The 19,304-nt window shown below is 61.1% G+C and overlaps 3 protein-coding genes across 4 annotated transcripts in view; 1 reads left to right on the top strand and 2 right to left on the bottom strand.

Annotated features, from left to right (window-relative positions):
* Nucleotides 1-7,955, top strand: part of GLCCI1 (glucocorticoid induced 1) — a 32,217-nt gene extending 24,262 nt beyond the window's left edge. For both annotated transcript variants that reach the window (XM_031940749.1, XM_031940748.1), the window contains exons 6-8: nt 482-680; nt 7,298-7,418; nt 7,593-7,955. In XM_031940749.1, the coding sequence (XP_031796609.1) occupies nt 482-680; nt 7,298-7,418; nt 7,593-7,902 (630 nt within the window). In that variant the 3' untranslated portion in view covers nt 7,903-7,955. The remainder of the gene's footprint in view (nt 1-481; nt 681-7,297; nt 7,419-7,592) is intronic.
* A 432-nt stretch (nt 7,956-8,387) lies between these two features.
* LOC116419566 (proline-rich protein 2-like) lies at nt 8,388-10,521 on the bottom strand. The gene is made up of 2 exons (XM_031940287.1): nt 10,326-10,521; nt 8,388-9,172 (listed from the first exon to the last, which is right to left on the bottom strand). The coding sequence occupies exons 1-2, from the start codon at nt 10,519-10,521 to the stop codon at nt 8,388-8,390; spliced, it is 981 nt and encodes a 326-aa protein (XP_031796147.1).
* A 922-nt stretch (nt 10,522-11,443) lies between these two features.
* The window catches only part of ICA1 (islet cell autoantigen 1), a 35,019-nt gene continuing 27,158 nt past the window's right edge, over nt 11,444-19,304 (bottom strand). The window contains 7 exon segments of the mRNA XM_031940747.1: nt 11,444-11,628; nt 12,114-12,209; nt 12,906-13,154; nt 15,368-15,409; nt 15,500-15,568; nt 17,124-17,173; nt 17,428-17,528. Coding sequence (XP_031796607.1) covers nt 11,507-11,628; nt 12,114-12,209; nt 12,906-13,154; nt 15,368-15,409; nt 15,500-15,568; nt 17,124-17,173; nt 17,428-17,528 — 729 coding nt within the window. The 3' untranslated portion in view covers nt 11,444-11,506.

Below are 19,304 nucleotides of genomic sequence, written 5' to 3'. Positions count from 1 at the left end.
ACTTGGCGAGAGCTCCCAGATTGGGCCAGTCAGCCAGTGCTCCCCTGATCCTGCGCTGGGCCAAGCCCTGGGCTGGGAGGAAGGGCCCTAGCAGCCCCTGCCCTCGGGGCCCTCTCCTCCATGAGTAAATCTCTAAACTGAGCCAAAAAGCCCGCAGGGATTTCAGCTCAGGGGCCCGACTCAGGCTGTTTCAGAGATTCGTCTGCCCTCTCTGTGCAATCATGTGGGCAGATCGCCTGGCACCGCTTAGAGTTGGGGCAGTGGGTGTGGAGTTGACAAGAGTTGTACCCCCTGTCCCGCCTCAGTGTGTCACAGGAATGGAGACGAGAGAACAAGGCGCACCTCAATGCTGGAGAAGACACAGTCCCTTTGTCGGCCGGAGGCCCTGAGCAGACGGTGCTTCTTGGGGCCGGCTCCCTGACCGTCCCAGATGTGTGGGGACCAGGTGGAGTGACCTCTTGGGGCGCCGTTTGTGTTCCAGCCCCTGGACGTTCCCGACGGCCGTCGCGCCCCACCGCCCGCCCAGTACCGCAGCAGCAGCAGCGGCACCCGCAGCGTAGACACACAGACGCCGTCGGTGCCGGAGCGCAGCAGCAGCTGTAGCAGCAGCCACTCGCCCTGCGTGTCTCAGGACGGCAGCCCGTGTTCCACCGAAGACTTGCTCTACGACCGCGACAAAGGTGAGGGGGCCGGGCGCTGCCTTGGGCTGAGCGGTCCTCATGGGCACTTCTTTCTCTTGGGGGGCAGCGGCGGGCGCGGGGAGGGCTCTCATAGCTGCGGCGGCCTTCCCTGGATTTCCCGATCCTCTTCTATGTGTGGTGGGCAGCTGTGGCTGTCTGGCCAGGAAGCTCTTGGAGCTGGTGGCTCCTGTTTTGACCTTGACGTTGCCCAGAATTCCAAATGACCATCACCATCGTGGCCAATTTGTGTATTTGTCATGCTTTGGAGTGCGTGGGGGAGTCGGCATGGCTTGGGGGGAAAGCCATTTCCCAAGTAGCCCCCAGAAAATTCATTGGAAGATTGGACTGCTAGTTTTTCTCCATTTCTGATCACTGGTACCTGTGTCATTTCAGGTAAGGGTTCTGTAATGAGATTTGGGCTAGCCTTTCCCTCTTCCCCCAGCCTCCCTTGTCGAGTGACAGAACCCTTCTGGGGTCTGTGTCCTTACTGCTGGCTGCCCACCAGCCCCGAAAGTTTGTTACTGGGACTTACCTTTTATTATTAATTAAAGATGAATGGGAAATTCATCATGATAATGGTAACATGTGTGTAATGTATGCTGGCCAACTTTCTTCCTCGGAGGCTCATAGGAGTCTGAGGAGGCAGCTGTCCTTCCCACACACATTTCAGAAAGCTCTGAGGTGGGGTTCTGAGGCTAACCCTTTCTGACTCCCAGGCTAGCCCTTTCTGGCTCCCAGACTATCCCTTTATGGCTCCCAGGCTAGCTCTTTCTGGCTCCCAGGCTAACCCTTTCTGGCTCCCAGACTATCCCTTTCTGGCTCCCAGGCTAGCCCTTTCTGGCTCCCATCTCTGTGCCACACTCAGGAGCCTCCCCGGATGGCCTAAGTGTATGGCCCGCGTGGCCCTTTGGGGGGGGCAATGCAGGGGACTGGTGTCAAGGCTTGGTGAAGCCCTGTGGCACCCCACTGGACCCCTCCCCCTTCCTCCTGCTGTCCACTGGCTGGCCAAATGTCTTTCGGGGCTGATTAGTGGGCTGGGCACTGACCCAAAGGCCCCGTGGGCTCCTTTCCGGGCAGGATCCTGACTGGACCCAAGGCCAGCGGCATTTCTGCTGGCGTAGTTTCTGCGTTCCTTGGCTCCCTGGGAGGCCCCTTTTCAGTCTGGAGTGTTTTGGGTTTTGTTTTGAAGAGGCTGAAGAGGGGGTAGTCGGTCTCACTGTGCCAGTGACCAGCTCGTCCAGCTTCTCCCTGGCCAGGGTGGGGTTTGTGACATGGCCACCTCCTCCCAGGAAGGCTCCCCGCCTCCTCAGAGAGCTGGCCGCTTGTTCCCACAGCTCTGATGGCCCAGAGCCTTTCTTGACCTCCAGCTGCAGGTGGTCTCCCCGTGCCCCCCAACCCCATTTCCCCATGTGCCCTCTGGGCTTAGAGAGGGCACATGGGTACCCTCCTCCCCCAGGAGCTTGAAATGGCAGCTTTTGTGGACACTTCAAGGGGAGACCCTTTCCTCTGAGGCTGATGTCCCCTGGGAACTGCCAGCGCATCTGGGACGGGGAGTTCTCTCTGGCCGCTGAGTGCTGGAGGGGCGCGTTTAGGAAGGGCTTCGGGAGCCTCACAGGGTGTGAAGGGAGGGAACGGCAGAGGCAGGGTCCCCTCAGCCCCTCTCCCTCAGGAGCAGCTGGGCTCCCCACTGCCCGGCCCAGCTCTTCCTGCACTGGGGACAGACAGGGCGCTCCCCCCTTAGGGATTGTCTGAGGACCGACATGGGGGGGAGCAGTGGGTCGGTGCTGGACTTGCAGGCAGCGTTGGCTCTGGGTGGTCCCAGTGTGGGGGGAATCTGCTCCTCCAGCCCGGCTGCAGCCTGGCTTCCGGGCCCAGGGCGTGAGGCCCGGCCTCGTCCCTGTGACTGGGTCAGGGCTGCTGTAGGTTGGATTAGGCCTGGGACAAAATGGACCACTGGATGCAGGCTGGAGGAGACCCTGGGACTGGCGGGCGGCCAAACCAGACTGAAGGAGCCGGGACTGAGTCCCAGCCATGGCCTGGAGCCCCGGTCCTAGCCCAGGAACAGGGCTCTGGTCCTGGGCGGCGCCGTTTAGGGCCGGGACATGGCTCGCAGGGCCTTGCCCCGGACCTGCCGCTGGCCCGCAGCATCGTCCTCCCAAGGTGACCTGGGAGGACCTTGCTCTCTGCCGTTGGGGTTCTGCCTCGCGCTGGGGCCGCCCTGTCAGGGCTCACCTCCTGCCCCCAGGGGGGTGGTGGTAGTGGAGGGGGTGGGGGGGGGGGGGCAGGCTGGGGATGGAGACGCCATTGGGAGGGAGAGATGGAGGGCGGGGAGGAGGCCCAGGCCACTGGGGGGATGGCGGGGGACCCAGGCCAGCCACCCACGGCCGCCCGGTGCAGGTTCCCGGCCGAGAATGGCTCGGACCTCCCCAGGGGGACTCGGGACTAGAAGCACCAGAGCTTAGCCCGCCCCGTAGGTGCCTCCGGCAAGCTCCTGCATCAGGATGCTGCTTGGGCTCCTTCCAGGGGGGCTAGACTGGGGGAGGGGGGCTGGGGCCAGAGGTGGAGCCCTGGGGCGGGGGAAAGCTGGGGGCACCCCAGGAAGGCCCGAGCTCAGATGCTGCCCCAGGCATCCTGGGATTGCCCTCGGCTCCTCTTCCCCCCGGGGCTCTTGTTTCCAAGGAGTCATTGACAGCATGTGAAAAGATCTTGTGGGCCTTGGGGGGATGGGCTGGAGAGGGGAGAGGTCAGTGGGAGCTGGTCCAGGGGAGGTGGCCATTTGCCCCCTTGTTTTCACCCCACCCTGGGGCTGCCCTCCCTCCCTTCCCCTTGGCAACCCAGTTCACCTCCAGACTGTGCTAGGGCTCCTTGTCCTCTTGCAGGCCACAGTTGGCCATGCCTCGGGATTGCTCCCCCCACCCACTTCTCCGCTGTGGTTCCTAGTGTGTGGGAAGGAGCTGGGGGAGCCTTAGACGCAGCAGTACCAGTTTGTCACATCATCTCAACTGAGCCCTCCCTGCGGGAGATGATCCTTATTTCCCCCTCCCCAGCATGTATGGTCCAAACTTGATCACCCTTCTCAAGCTTCCCACAGTGTTCATTCTGTTTTCCCATCGTCTCTGCCGAGGACTTCCGTTCCTTCTATTTTTCAGAATGTCCCTCTTTCTCCTTCCCTGCCCTCTGCACTGCAGATAGTCAGATATTGATCTCTAGCTGTAATTGTGTTTAGCATTACCACCCCCCCCCCCAAGGTGGGCAGCATCTTCCTTCCTAGATCTTTGTAGCTGATTTAAATGTTTACAATCCATAGAGTAGCCCAGGCCTTCCCAGTTCTTCAGGCAGCTTTCTCTTGTCCTGCTCACTTCAGTACTTCATGGGGGTCCCTCTGTGTTTTTCTAAAATCATCCTGCCTGTCCTTTCTTACAACAGAGTAGCATCCCGTCACAGCCGTGTGCCACGGATTGTTTAGCCGTTTCCCAATTGATGGACAGCCCTTCAATGTCCAATTTCAGTCAGTTCCTAGTTTTATTTAATTCATTAAATGATTTTCTTATATTCCGTTTTATTTATCTCACCTTTAGTTTTTAGAATTTCCTACTTCTCTTACATTAAGAAAATGCACCTTTATACCCTTCTAGGTAACATGTTAGTCCTTCTTTAACCCAGTTCTGATAAGGATGACATTCTACCATTACCAGTCTTCCCCTCCCCAACCCCTCCACTGTACCCTCTCTTCCATTCACACCTCATTTGTATGAGACAGTTGGTCCATTTTACCACTCTCCACCCAGCTTTCTTTTTTAGGATCATCCCATCATACTCAGCTCAACCCCAAGCCTTCTATATGTGCTCTGGCAAACGACCCTAGGAGGGATAATTTAGAGTAGAGATTATATTTTCTCATGGAAGAAGTAAACAGTTTGACTTTACTACGTTCCTTATAATTGGTACGGTATACCTCCTTGTATTTTTCCCAATTCTTGTAGGTCAGATTTTCTGCTCAGTGCTGGTCTTTTCCTCACAAATAACCAAAAGTCCTTTAATTAATTAAATATCCATTTATTTCCGTGCAGGATTATACTTAGCTTTGCTTGGTTGCAAACCCAGTTGACTTGTTCCTGAAAATGTCATGTTCTGTGCCCTTTGGTCTTTTAATGCAGAACCTGCTAAATCTTGTGGTATCCTGACTTAGTTCTACAATATTTAAATCTTTTCTTTCCCTTGTTTGTGATGTTTCTCCTTAAGCTGGAACTTTGAAATTCAACTATAGTGAATGTTTCTGTGATTTTTTTTCTTGGATCGTTCAATGGTAATCAGTGGATTTTTCCAATTTTTTACTTTTTTTTTCATAATTATAACTTTTTATTGAGAGAACCCATGCCTGGGTAATTTTTTACAACATTATCCCTTGTACTCACTTCTGTTCTGATTTTTCCCCTCCTTCTCTCCCCCCCTCCCCCAGATGGCAAGCAGTCCTATACATGTTATTTATTTTACTTTCTAATAATGAAACTTCAGGACAACTTTCCTTAATAATTTTTAAAATATTTATTAAAACAAATAGAAAAATAGAAAAAAGGAAAAAAAACACATTGCCATATGCATAGCAGAACATGAGAGACTACAAAATGTGAAACAATAAATTTCCATTTCAAGAAAGCCTGTCTAGTAAATACTGCACATTGTGTTCAGAGCTGTCCATCTTTGTTTCCACAATTGTAGGCTTTCTTTTGTTCTCCGCTGGGCACTTTTAAAATTTTTTCTCCTTTCCTCCCTCTTCCTTTCCCTAAGAAGGCTGTAACTAAGCATGGATGATATTTATATAGAGAGAAATATATACACACATATATGTACATGTATGTATCTCTAGTCATACACAGCTGTTTGCATATACATTCATATACATGTATGGGGGACTGTACTACATTTGTTTGTCCTGTTTCTCTGAATGTGGATAACAGCATCCTTCATCAAGTCCAAGTATTTTCCTATTTTTCTAAATCTACCAACTCATCATTTTCTATACTCTAGCGGTATTGCAACCTTATACCATCAGGTTATTTCAAATGGTCTAAAGCAATATTTTAACGTAGCTGACACATAGTGTAGTTTCCTTTTTTCTTTTGATTAACTCTTTAAACTTTTTTGACTAAGATCCAGGATTACTACTCCTGATCACCATCATTATGTATATTTCCTTTCCCTGCTGACTCCTCTGCTTTACTTCTATTCTCTCCTTTGCACTGGTATTACTTAACCTCCCCCCCCCCCCCAAGAATCCCTTCCTTATCTTCCTCCCCATCTTTTCCCTCCCTTTTTATCCCATTTATCATTCTCACTGTGAGTAGGATTTCAGAACTATGAGACCTTTTCCCATCTAATTCCCCTTTGTTATTTCTTCCTTTTATATCTCATTCATATAACGCAATTACAAGTCTTACCTCTTTCTACATGGTTTTGCTTTCTAGAATCACTTTATATTCAATTCTATCCCAGTCTTTTTTTTTGAATTGCCCAATTACTAATGATAATCAGGACGTATGGTTCACATTTCTGTTGTTGTTTGCAGTATATTTCTCTATCGTTTTATATGTCAAATTTTCTTTTAAGTGCAGATCTTTTTGCAACAAAATCCTGAAAATCTGACAGTTCATTGAAAGTTTTTTGTTTTTGTTTTCCCCATTGAGGAGCTGGAACCCTGGTTCTTCTGCTCTTCAATATTGTCTTTTAAGTTTGTTGCAGCTAGGTCTTGTTCTTTCTAATGTGGCTTTCTCAGTTTGCGGTTGGTGTTTTTTCTTGCCGATTGTAATATTTTCTCTCTGATTCAGGGCTCTCAGAATTTCATGATAACGCTCCTGTAGGTTTCCCTTGTAGGATCTCTGAGGTGGCGATGGGTGGATTTTTTCCTAGTTCTATTTTCCCTTCGGGTTCTAACCCTTGAGGACAATTTTCTTTAATTATTTCTTGTACTATTGTAACAATGTATTTTTTTATTGTAACTTTCAGATAATCCATTTTTAAAAATTCTTTTATCTTTTTTTTGGGGGGGAGATGTCTCACATTCTCTTCTATCTTTTCATTCTATTTTGTTTTACAGTTTCTTGGCCTCTTATGACGTTGCCAACTTCCCCTCGTGCAGGTCTAGTTTTCAAGGAATCATTTTCTTCCTTAAGATTCTGGAGCTCCTGTTCTACTTGTTTCTTTTCATGAGAAAGCTGCCTCTGGGGCTCCTTCCTGCCCAGGTGGTCCCTGAGGATACCGGCGCCCACAGGGCTTTGCGGAGCTTTTCTCTCCCTGTGCAGCCCCCCCAGAGCTGGGGGGGGGGGGTCTGGTCCCCTCTGGCTTGCGGGCGCCAGGACTCTGGCCTGCTCCGGCCTCTGGCCTGCTCGGGCCTGGGCTGTAGTGAAAGTGCCGCTGGGTTCCAGGCCGTTAAAGGGCGCCTGAGAAGGCCCGGGTTGGGGCCTCCTGTTCACCTGGCTTCGGGGGGCACGGTGACTGCGGGCCGGCGGTCTGGCCTCGGAGCTCGGGTGCCCCTGAGGGGGGAGAGCTCGGGGCGCGGGGCCCCTCGGTGGGGGTCCCGGGGCCCCTCGGGCTTCTCACCGCCCGCGTTACCCTTGCAGACAGCGGGAGCAGCTCGCCGCTGCCCAAGTACGCCTCCTCCCCCAAGCCCAACAACAGCTACATGTTCAAGCGGGAGCCGCCGGAGGGCTGCGAGCGAGTCAAGGTTTTCGAGGAGATGGCGTAAGTACCCCCCCCCCCCCCCCGGGCCCGGGCAGCTTCCCGGCCAGTGGCGGCGGGCGGCGGGGCTCGGGGAAGGGCCGCATGGAGGAGGAAAGAGGCCTGGGAAAGGCGCCCCCCCCCCCCCCCCCCCCCCCCCCCCCCCCCGGGTTCATGGAGCTTTCTGTCCCGCCGCAGGGCCCGCCAGCCCCTCTCGGCCCCTCTCTTCTCGTGTCCCGACAAGAACAAGGTGAACTTCATCCCCACCGGCTCCGCCTTCTGCCCCGTGAGGCTGCTGGGGCCCCTCCTGCCCGCCTCGGACCTGATGCTCAAGAGCTCCCCGGGCGCGGGCCAGAGCCCCATTCTGAGCGCGCTGGCCGTGGAGCAGCTCTCGGCCCGCGTGGCCTTCTCCTCCCTGGCCGACGACCCCGGCGCGGGGGACGCCGTGGCCGAGGTCCCGCCGCCGCCCGAGGAGCGCGCCTCGGCCCAGGGCTTCGTGGCCATCTGAGGGCGCCGGGCCCGGCCCGGGGGCGGGGCCCCTCCGGACCGCGGGGGGGGGGGGGGGGGTTCTCTTCCGTGTGGGGCGCGGCCCCGCCCGCCCGGCGCCCCTCCCCCCCGCATTTTCGGCCGCGCCCGCCCCCCCCCAGAAGCTTCTGGCTGCGCTGCGGGGGCGCCGCGCTGCGGGGGTCGGTGACGCTCGCCATGCCCAGGCCGCCCGACCCGAGCCCCGCGCGCGCCCTCCCTGGGCCTCGTTCCGGGCACTTCAGCTGAAGTTAACTCAGGGAACTCGGAATGTAAATCACAAGGCGAAGACGGGGTCCCAGCCACGCCCCTTAACCCTCCCTCATCCCACTTCCTTGGAAGCGAGAGGGCGAGTGGGCGGGGCGGCCGGGCACTGGGCCGCGGGGGGCGTTCTTCCCGCTGAGTGCCAGGGCTCCAGCAGGCGGGGGCGGGGCCAGAAGGCGGGGGTTCCCCGGAAGTGCCGCCCCCGGCTCAGCAGGCTCCTGTGGCCTTCCCCTTGGAGACCCGCCCCGGCCTTTTCTGGCCGGAGGGAACAAGCTCCCTGCTTTGTGGCCCCCCCGCCCTCCCCGGCTTCCCGTGAGCACAGCCACACTCGGGGCCAGAGGCGCTTCCGGCGGCAGATGGTTCCGGGGGCTCCGGGAGCAGGGGCCCCCGGGTCAGCGCGCGTTCCTGCCGGTCCCCTCCGCGGGGGGTGGGGGCGTGGGAGGGAGGAGCCGCCCGGGATCCTGGGAAGGATGAGGGCTCCCGCCCGCCGGTCACTCCCCGGGGAGGCTCCGCTCCCCGCTCCCACCACCAGGGGCCGCCACCCCCCCCATCCCCGCGGCTATTCCGGCTCCGCCCCAGCAGCGGCCCGGGCTCCGCAGGAAGAACCTCTCGAGGAGCGAGGACGGGCCCTTCTGCCATTTGGGGGGGGAGGGGGGCTTTGGAACCACTTATTCGGTGATGCTGTCGGGCCTCGGAAGGGAGGGAGGGAGGGCCCGTTGGTGGGGCCCGGGGCTGGGCGCCCCCGGGGGCTGGGCCAGGAGGAGGAGGGGGCTCGGCCGGGAGATTGGGCGCCATTCCCCGCCTCCCCTTTCCCGGGAGGAGCCCGTAGTCGTGCTGCCCGTTTGTCTGGTGCATCTGAAGGTTTGGACTCGCCGCGTGGGAGCTTCCGCCGGTCCCCGAGAGCCCCGGGAAGTGGGGCCCGGGGCCTTTCCGAGCTGTCTGGGTCTTGTCCGTTGAGTCCTCTGAATCCCGGGGTCCCGAGGCCGGGCCTTCTTTACGTGAGGACAGATGTGGCTTTTGTTTTGTACTTTTCCAGTAGAGAAATCCCCGTGTCTTATTTAAATAAAGCTATTAGTAAAAAGGAGTCCCGGTGTCATGTGTGGCGTGTGCCTGGGCTGGGGCTGTGTTTTAGAAAGGGCATACAAACTTCTGGGGGACGGGCGGGCATGTTTGCCCGCTAAGGGAACGCCTCTGGAGGTGACTTCCAGCGTGTATTCTCATGGAAGGGTCACGTGGGGGCTCATTAGGTCTCACACTTGCTTTCCCGAGAAAAGCCACGGGATGGACTGCGATGTTTCCTATTTAGGACCTGGTACACACTCGGGGCGTCCTGTGAGAAGCAGAACTCCCTGACTTTATATCCAGAAGATTTGAAGGCTTTTCCTCAGTATTTTCCCAATACACATAAAGATATTTTTCAGCATTTGTTTTATAAGACTTTGTGTTCCAAGTTTTTCTCCCTCATCTCCCTCCTCCCCCAGACAGCCAGTAATTTGTTGTAGGTTAAATATGTGCAATTCTTTAAACAATTTGCTTATTTGTCCTGTGCAAGAAGGATCAGACCAAAAGGGAAAAAACGGGAAAGGAAAAAAGAACAAAAAAGTGGAAACGCCGCGCTTCGATCCACGTTCAGTCTCCATCTCTGGGTGCGACGACTTCCCATCCACGTCCGTTGGAACCGCCTTGGATCATGGCCTCTTGGAAAAGAGGCCGCGGCGTCCAGTTGGTCCTTGTGCCCTTATAATGATCTCCGGCTCCTCCTTTCCCTCCTTCCCCTTGGTCTCCCAGGCCTCCCCGAAATCCTCCTGCTGTCCTTTCTTACGGAACCCCCGCAGACCAGAACTTGCCCAGCCGTTCTCCGGCCGATGGGCGCCAGGTCCCCGCCCCAGGGGGCCACAAGGGGCCCCTTCCTCCCTTCGCCCAACCGGGCCCGGGCGACAAAGGGCTGATTTTTGGGCCTGGTTTCAGCTCTGCCGCGGCCGGATTGCTCCGCGACTCCCACAGCGCTCGGTTCGTTTCCCGCGGCGGCTCCGGAATGTATCCTTGTCTGGAAGTAAAGTGCTTTGGGGCAAAGCCGTCCCTAGGGTCGGGCTGCCGGCCTGGCTGTTGGCTGGAGCCGCCTCCCTCCGGGCAGTCCCGCTGCACCAAGGGCCCGAGGCTCCTGCCCGGCCCATGCCAAAGCGGGAGGGCTGGCGGCGTCCTCCCCTCCCCGGGTCCCCGGCACCCGGCTGCCCACACCAAAGTTCGGGGAGGTCCCGGGGGCTGGGGCAGGGCCAGAAACAGGCCGGCCCCCCTCCCAGGAGCTGCGCAAGGCGGGCAAAGTCACCCCGAGGTGCTCCATTGTTGGGGGGCCGCGGAGGGACCCAGAGATTCTGGAGAACCTTCAATGGGCGCTATCACTGGGGGGGGGGGACGGAACCAGGGCCCGGAACCCGCAGGTGCCCCCTGGCCATGGCCCTGGGAGCTGCCACACCAGGGCCGCAAAGGGGAGCCCTCCCGCCATCCTGCCTCCCCCAGGAGGTGGCAGGCCAGCCCCAGGCCCAGGGGGGTTAGGGTTGGGCCGGGGGCCCCAGGCGGGCTCGTTCTGGGGGGCGGGGGGCTGGGTGGGGCCCTTGGCTTCCCTCCCCCCCCCCCCTCCCCCACTCCCATTTCCCCCCCCTCCCCGTGCTCCCACTAAAGCCCAGGGGCCGCTCCGCTCCTGCGTGGGGGCGGATCCTGCCCTACCCCGCCCCCCCTCCCCGTCCGGGCCCCTCCCCCCCGGCTCGTGCGGTGCCCGGCTGGGAAGGGCCCCCCTTTCCCGGCTCAGCCCCCCCGCCCTCGGACCTGGGCTCCCCGCTCCCGTGCTAGGCGGGGCAGGCGCTGGGATCCGAGGTGTCACCGGGACCGGCCCCTCCGGGCGGGACGTGCCCGGCCGCCCGCCGGTCAGCACCCCTGGTGCGCCCCCCGCCGGGCTCGGAGGGAGCCGGGCCTAGAAGCGGCGCGGGGGCTGCTCCGGCCCCCGGGGGCTCCCTTGTCCCCCAGGGAGGGGCCCGCTTTGTCTCCCTTGGCCGGGCGGGGCCCCCGGGCCTGGCAGCCCTGGCCAAGGGCAGTGCCCGGGGCCGCAGGCGGCGCCTCTGGTCTCTCCGCCTTTCCCCGCTCCCCAGGCCTCCCCGCATCTCCCCGGGTCTCCCCGCGTCTCTCCCGGCTCCCGGCGCCCCGGCCCCCAGGAAGCACCCGCGGCCCTGGTTAAAAGGGCTTCTCAGCCTCCCCTTTTATTGTCGCGGCGCAGACACGACCCGCGGGGCGGCGGCAGTGGCGGCGGGGCCCGCCCGGTCCTGCCCGGGCCCTCAGGCATTGAGCAGCTCGTGCTCCTTGTCCGTCTTCCCCACGGCGTCCGGGTTGGACAGCGGGTCCAGGTCGGCAAAGAGGCTGAACCAGGCGGTGAGATCGCGGGCGCTCTTCTCGGGCTCTGGGGGAGGAGGCGGACCGTCGGCCCAGGGACCCTCCGCCCTCGCCTCCCCCCCTCCCCCGCCCACCCCCAGTCGGGTCCTCCCTCCCTCCTGCCCTCCCCTGTGCCCTCCCTCCCTCCTGCCCTCCCCTGTGCCCTCCCTCCCTCCTGCCCTCCCCTGTGCCCTCCCTCCCTCCTGCCCTCCCCTGTGCCCTCCCTCCCTCCTGCCCTCCCCTGTGCCCTCCCTGCCGGGGAGAAGGGTAACTGCCATTAGAGGAAGAAACTGAGCTCAGGGGCCCGGCCGCTAAGTGCCCTTCGGGAGGGGGCCCTGGGTCATCCAGTCAGGGCTGGAAGGGGCCGGGGTGGGGGGCTCTCCACGCGAGCCTGAGGGCCCTTGCTGGGGCTGGGGGAACCAAGGCCAGGAGGGCCAGGGCCAGTGGAACCCACCACGAGGGTCCCTGAGTAGGCGGGAAGGTCAGAGGGCTCAGTCGCCCCCCCCCACTCACCTTTCACAGGGGCCAAGCTGCTGCTCTGGCTCAAGGGCTTGGGGGTCCCGGCTGCCTTCCAGATGGACGGAGGGCCCCCTGGGCTCTCTCTCCAGCCTGAAATCCCACAAGGGCCCTGTGTTGGGCAGGGCGGCGAGGGTCTGCCTCGCTCTGCACCCGCCCTTTCCTCAGCCCCCTCTCCCGGAGGGAGAGGAAGCCGCCGGCGGCTTCCTGGGCAGGAGGCTCCTTGTTGCCTTCAAGCCGCACTCACCACTTCCCAGGCTTCCTCCAGCCTGACTCCCCAAGGGAGACGACCCCTCTGAGATGATCGTGTTCTCCCTCTTCCCAGGGGGTTGTCTCCCCCATTAAAAGTGAGCTCCTCCAGAGCAGGGATGAGGGTCCTGCCTTTGCACCCCCATTAACTTAGCCTGGAGTCTGGCACAAAGTCGGTGCCAAATAAATGTCCACTGACTTGACCCCCAGCTTTTCTTGCTCTGACTCTGCCTTCCCACCCCTGGCCAGCCCTCGGCTTTCCCTGCTGCTTCCCCTCGGGGCAAGGGCCCAGCTGCCCTGTCCGGCCCAGCTGCCCCATCTGAGCCTGGCTGCCCTGTCTGGTCCAGCTGCCCTGTCCAGGCCCGCCTGCCCTGTCCGGCCTGGCACGGCCTTGGCTTAAGAGATGAGCTGATGAGGGGAGAAAACCTTGAGGAACATTTTAAATCTAATGACCCAGAAAGCGATTCTGATTCTTGTGGCCGTGGCCGTGGGGAGGGGCCTGGGGCTCTTCTGTCCCCCAAAGGCAGCTGGGACACTGACCTTGCAGGGATGACTGCAAGTCATGCATATTCTTGTCCAGGAGCTGGGAAGGGAGGAAACTGGAGGACGCAGGGGGCCCGGGCTCCGGCTCTCCCTGTGCGGACATGGCTGTGGGCTCGGGGATCTGCTGATCCCCAAAGACAGCCGTCCACTCTTTGCTGAAGTCCCCCTCGTCCAGGGACGACGCGTTGAGGATCTCGTTGAGCAGCTGCATGTCGTCCTTCTCACTCACTTCCGACTCCGAGGAACCTGCAAAGTATCCGACAGGCACATGTTCCTTCCGTCTCCAGCCTCCCAGCCTCTGAGCAGGCTGTGTTCCATGCCTGGAAAGCGCTCCTCCCCACCCTCCTCCTCCCCACCCTCCTCCTCCCCACCCTCCTCCAGCTTCTCCTCCAGGCTCAGGCCTTCTGTGGGCCAAGGGGGACTTCCTTGGCTCCGCAGCCCCAGGCCCAGGGCAGAACCTCCATCGCCTTTAGAGCAGCGCTTCCCGAAGACCCCCTGACCTTCTAAGGATTCTCAAGGACTCTCCTCCCCAGCGCCCCCTTTTACAAAACCGTGGCTTGCATCTCCCAGGATGCACCGCAGCAGAAACAAAAGCACCGTGGCACTCTCAGGAAAGAGCTCGGAGAAGGAGCCCCCTCAGACAATCGCCACGGCCCCGCTGTAACTTTCAGCTTCTTCCTCTGTCAGATCCACCCCCTGGAAACAAAGGTGATGGAGCCCTGGCCGGGGGATGCTGGTCTGGGCAAGGGGGGCAGGAGCAAGCAGACCTTGGGCCCTGTTCCACCCCTGGTCCGCTGGCCTGCCGTGGGCGGCACCAGGGGGCAGCAGGGGAATGGCCGCCTGTCCATCCCCAGAACCGAGCTTGCCCAAGAGCCGCTGCCGGGCTCCCGCCAAGGCTGGAGACCCCTCATGAAGGCGGCTGCCCAGGGTGCCGAGACCATCAGGAGAGCCTCAGAGGGGCTTGAGAAGCCCTGGGTGCTACTCTTCTCAGGAGGACCCCTCCCTCAGGCTCGGCTGGGGCTCTTCTTCCTCCCGATGCCGAGGCAGCCCACCCCCACCGGGACTGCCGCAGGGGGGAAGGAGCCTCCGTTGCCTCTGCCACGGCTCCCGCTGTCGCCCACCACGACCAGACGGAAAAGGGGACAGTCATGTCCTCCCTAAGGCTCACTGCGCCTTCAGCCCGCCTCCCTGTGGCGGGGCCCTCAGCCACGCTGCGTCCGCAGCCAGACACAGGCCCCGGGTGTGCGCCGACGGGCCGAAGCCCAGCAGGACCCCAGCTCTTCTGGTGGGATGCAGCCAAGATGGCGTCACACAGGGACGGCCGACTGCCCATGGCTGCTGAACCAGACATGCGTGCGGAGGGCAGGGGCACCTGTGCCATCTGCCTGCTCTCTACTGGTCCTACCACCCCAGGAAGGTCATGGCGGCCTTTGGGGAATGTGAGAGGCACAAGCGCCCCCATGGCAAAAGCTGCTGAGCCCCCCTGGAGAGACTGGCTGGGACCCTCGCCCTCTACCCACGGACCACAGGCAGGCCCATCACGTGCCCCCCGGCACATCCAGGGAGGAGGCCAAGAGACGGCCTTTCTGTCCTGGCTGGGTGCCCCGGCCTCCCCTGCCTCCCACCCGCAGCCCAGTGCGGCGCCCGGGAGGGGTAGGGCGGGGGGGGTGCAGGGACAGGGCGGGGGTACATTGTGGCGCCTGGGAGGGGCAGGGTGGGGGGTGTCCCAAAGGGGCAGGGTGGGGGGCACAGTGTGGCACCCCAGAGGGGCAGGGCGGGGGGTGTCCCGAAGGGGCAGGGTGGGGGGCACATTGTAGAGCCCCAGGGGGCAGGGCAGGGGGGTGCAGGGGGCAGGGCGGGGGGCACATTGTGGAGCCCCAGAGGGGCAGGGTGGAGGGCACAGTGTGGCACCCGGGAGGGACAGGGTGGGAGGTGTCCCGAAGGAGCAGGGTGGGGGGCACATTGTGGAGCCCCAGGGGGCAGGGCAGGGCAGGGCAGGGGGTAGGGCGGGGGGTGTCCCGAAGGGGCAGGGCGGTGGGCACATTGTGGAGCCCCAGAGGGGCAGGGTGGGGGGCACAGTGTGGCACCCCGGAGGAGCAGGGCGGGTGGTGCAGAGCCTCTGAGGGACCTGACCATGGACGGCCTCAGCCTGGCAGCCTGTGCCAGAGAGCTTCAGGAGCCGCCCACGCCTACGTTGGGATGGCCCGGAGGCAGGAAAGCCCTCCAGATGGTCCCTGGTCAGGCCCCAGCACGTTTTGGGGCCCCCAGGGCTCACTGATCTTTCTCAGCCCCCCCAAGGCAGGGCCAAGCTTGGGGAGGCCAGGGCCCAGAGCTGGGGGGGGGCAGCAGAGGCTGGGCCGTCTCCGACCTTCCCCAGCTCAGGTCACAGGCACTGACAAAGCCCCCCCTTAAAAGGCCACTTTGTGCCACTGAGGCGTCTGGGCAGTGCCGGCTCTCACCTGTGTCCGCGGGCTTCAGGTCCAGCAGCTCCTCGATGGCTCCTTGGGAGGGGGAGAAACAAAAGCCCGTCAGCTCCGATTTCCTGAGGGGCCTCTGCCCAACGCCACAACCGGAGCCCGGCCCTTACTCACGACTGCCGGAGCACTGGAGGTGGTCACATTGCCCTTCCAGGGTGGAGAAGCCGTCCTTCCCGTCCTCAGCTGGAATCAGAGCGAGAGGGCTGCTCAGTGCCCCACTGGGGCCTCCTGGGGGGCGCCCGCTGCTTCATGGGGGGCTGCGCATGCCCGGGGAGCTGGGGGCTCTGGGCCACGCTCATGGTCCGCCCCTCCCAGGTGCCCAGTGCCCACAGACACCGTACCCAGGGACTACCTTGGCCCAGAAGGGACACCCAAACCCCTGGGAACATGGCGTGGGTTAGCCTGGGGGGTGTCCCACAGCGGGCAGCGGGCAGGATCTCTTTTTGGGGCATAGCCCGGCCCCGCCCGGCCTTAGGAAGGGAGCCCCTGGGAAGAAGCCCTGAAACACAGGCAGGTGTAGGAATGGGCCCGGCAGACACTGGACAAAACTGGCAAAAGGTTCTGTCCTCGGCTGCCAACCCAGGCAATGGTGAGGACGCCAGGCCCATGTTCCAGGCTCTGCCCTAAGCACCAGGTCTCCACACAGTTACAGTGGCCTCTGCCCTAATGGGGCCTGGATCTGGAGGGACCTCCCGGCTCCTTTGGGATGGCCCAGGCTCTCTCGGGGTGTCCCAGGTTCTCTTGGGGTGGCCCAGGCTCTCGGGGGTGGCCCAGGTTCCCTCGGGGCGGCCCAGGCTCTCCCAGAGTGGCCTAGGCTCCTGTGGGTGTCCTAGGCTCTCTGTGGGTGGCCCAGGCTCCCGTGGGTGGCCCAGGCTCTCTGTGGGTGGCCCAGGCTCCCGTGGGTGGCCCAGGCTCTCTCGGGGTGTCCCAGGCTCTCTGTGGGTGGCCCAGGCTCCCGTGGGTGGCCCAGGCTCTCCCGGGGCAGCCCAGGCTCTCTGTGGGTGGCCCAGGCTCTCTCGGAGGGTGGGCCAGGACCTTCAGGGAGGCCCCACAGCCTGTTCACTTGGCTCTGCAGGTGCCTGGCCTGGCTCCTGCCCCTGCAGCCTCTTCCTGTCCCCCCTGGCCACTGTCCCAGACAGGATGACCGCCCTGGTGTCCTGAGAAGGTGACAGGCTGGCAGAGGAGTGGCTCCCCCAGAAGCATCACTGGGGAGGTTCCCCCACAAGCTCAGTCCCCGGGAGAGGGTGTCCTGGAGGCCCTGGCCCACACTCATCCCTGTCCTGTGCCTCCCGGCATGGGGGGGGGGGACCCAGCAGCCTGGAGCAGTGGCCACCTCAATCCCAGCATCCCCCACGGGAAGGAAGCTCCGGGGGGCTCTGGGGGCACCGAGGCCCAAGGCCGCACAGGCAAGCGGCAGAAGCAGGCTTTAGGCTCCTGCCCCAGCTGCAATCACCCCCCCAAAGGGGAGCAAAAAGGAGGGGAGGAAGCAGGGGGAAGAAGGGGGGCCACAAGCTGCTTCAGGAAGGATCCCCAGAGCACACCTGGGGCGCTCCTGGGAAGGCTCCTCGGGCTCTGGGGCCTTCTTTGTGGCTTGGCTGACCTCCGGAGCAGGGGCCCCCTTCCCAGGATCCCCCCATTCTCCTTTGACTTTTGAAAAACCCAAGCCCGAGCGCCCCAAAATCCAAGGCAGGGCAAGAGCGGCCGGGCCCCTGAGGGGGTAAAGGAAGGCAAAACTTACTCAGGAAAGCGGATTTCTGGTCAGGGTTCTCCACGTCCAGTGATATCAGCCTGCAAGGGAACACAAAGCCCGCTCAGTCCCTGCGATCGCCTAGGGAGCATCTCTTATTAAGCACCTGCTGCATGCGCCTCCCAGCCTCCATCCCAGAAATCTTCCCTCCGCCAGGGCCGGTCCCCTCGGTCTGGGAAACAGGAGGCAAGGAAAGGCCTGGCGGAGGACAGACCCCCCACCCCCCAATACCACCGAAGTCCCAGAGGCCAGGGACTGCTTCCCAGGCTGGGGCCGAGGCTCAGCCTCCACTCACGAGTCTGGCTGCTGGGAGTCCTCACTCTCCGAGCTTTCCTGCTGCGCTTCTTCCTTCTTTTCTGCGTTTTCAATGAGCTTGTTTACGGGGTCCTGTAGGCTCTGAATCCCGATCCCGGCACAGGAAAAGGGGAAATACAGAGATGTCAAAGTGCCCTGGCCGGGCCTGCAGAGCCCAGGGATCCAGCCGGAGCCATGGGCTCCGAGGAAACCTGGGGGGGGGAGGCTCTGTCCTGGGGGCCCCAGTGCCTGGAGGGCTTGGAAAGGGGGAGGAGCCTGGCTCTGCCCTGGGGGCCCCAGTGCCCGGAGGGCTCTGCCCCTGCCCCTGCCCCATGTGGCCAGGAGAGACCAGGGCCTGAAGCTCAGGGCCAAAGGAGAATGGTCAGGCCGTGGCCAGTAACGTCATTGCCCCGACATACAGTGTGTGAGAGTGTGTGCAGAAATATAAAGAAAAACAGCCCCTGGCTTGAGGAATAGCCAGGTTGTGTTAGTGGGGAGCAGAGGGGCAGGGGAGGGGCTCAGGGCAGCGACCCCCGACCTGAGGAGCTGAGGAGGGGCGGGAGGGGCCCACACCCCAGGCCGGAAGGGGCCAGACACGGGAGGCCATGGGGGAGGCCGCCCCGAGGGGTGAGCTCCATTTCAGGGAGAAGGAGTTTGGAATAAACAGGGACATCCCCAGAGCCCAGGGCCAGACACATGGGAGCGTCTGCTTGGAGATCATGGAGCCTGTGGGAGCTGAGGGGATTGGGGAGTGGGTGAGAGAGGAAGGGGGCCCCCAAATACACAGAGACGCCTGCATACTCGGCAAGACGGAGGAGGGACAGTGGGGCAGCTGGGAGAACCTGGGCTGGGCAGTTGGGCCAGAGCCTGCAGGGAAATCTGGAGGGAGAGAGAGGGAGAGGGAGAGAGAGAGGGAGAGAGAGAGAGAGAGGGAGGAGGAGGGAGGGAGGGAGGGAGGGAGGGAGAGAGAGAGAGAGAGAGAGAGAGAGAGAGAGAGAGAAAAGAGAAAGAGAAGAGAAAGAGAAAGAGAAAGAGAAAGAGAAAGAGAAAGAGGAAAGAGAGAGAGAGAGAAACGGGAAAGGGAGAGAGACAGAGAGAGAGAGGGAGAGGGGGAGGGAGAGAGACAGAGACACACAGAGAGGGAATGGGGAGGGAGGAGAGGGGATATGGAAGCCCAGACTCTTTCCCGGCATTGGGATGACATGGGGCCCTTCCTAGTGGACATGGAAGAATCCAGCGAGTGGCTCCTAAGGATGGAACGGACTGGGGTGACTGGGCAGCAGGAGGTGGGGAGAGCAACCCCCACTCCAGAGCCAGCACCCGGGGTACAGGGGAGAGTAGTGAGGGCTTGTAGCAGCAGCAGCCTCTCAGGGCATCACTCCCAGGGCTGCACTATTGAAGGGAGCTCCCCAGACAGAGGAACCTGCAGGCAGAGGAGGGCTAAAGCACCCCGCAGACAGTCTGAATACTTCCTTCCACTGATGTGGGGCAAAGAAGCAGCATCCTTGATTCCAGGAATGGCCTCTATTTTCTAGGGCTTCTTGGGGTATCCCCCGGGACCCCCTCTCTAGCCTGAGCACCCTGGCTTTTCCACAATTCCCTTTCACCTCTTCGGGCCACTCCCTCCACTCAGTACAGTGCTACCCTGTTCCTCTGACCTTCTGAACCTTGAACTCCAACCCAAGCAGGGGCTCGGCCCCCGCTTGCATCCCCCTCCCATTGGCCTGGCCAACACAGAGAATCACTGATTTAAGTAATGGGAGAAACCCCAAAGTGAGCACTTCTTCTCAGTGAATGTTCTCGGTGAGGGCTAACAGGTTCTCTTCCATTTGGAAGTTCTCGAGCTGGGGCTTGAGGGAATCCAGCATCAGGCTGGGG

The sequence above is a fragment of the Sarcophilus harrisii genome, chromosome 5 (genome assembly GCF_902635505.1).
Source record: "Sarcophilus harrisii chromosome 5, mSarHar1.11, whole genome shotgun sequence".
Classification (NCBI taxonomy): Eukaryota; Metazoa; Chordata; class Mammalia; order Dasyuromorphia; family Dasyuridae; genus Sarcophilus; species Sarcophilus harrisii.
The sequence above is the reverse complement of the archived record's forward strand: the minus strand, read 5'-3'. Positions and strand labels throughout refer to the sequence as shown.

What these genes read in the sequence shown, in the direction of transcription:
- LOC116419566 (XM_031940287.1), bottom strand. Translation starts at nt 10,521, where the DNA reads ATGGAGCACCTCGGGGTGACTTTGCCCGCCTTGCGCAGCTCCTGGGAG. An exon ending in GCAGGAGCCTCGGGCCCTTG is followed by an intron (nt 9,173 to 10,325) that starts GTGCAGCGGGAC and finishes CCTCACGTAAAG; the next exon opens with AAGGCCCGGCCTCGGGACCC.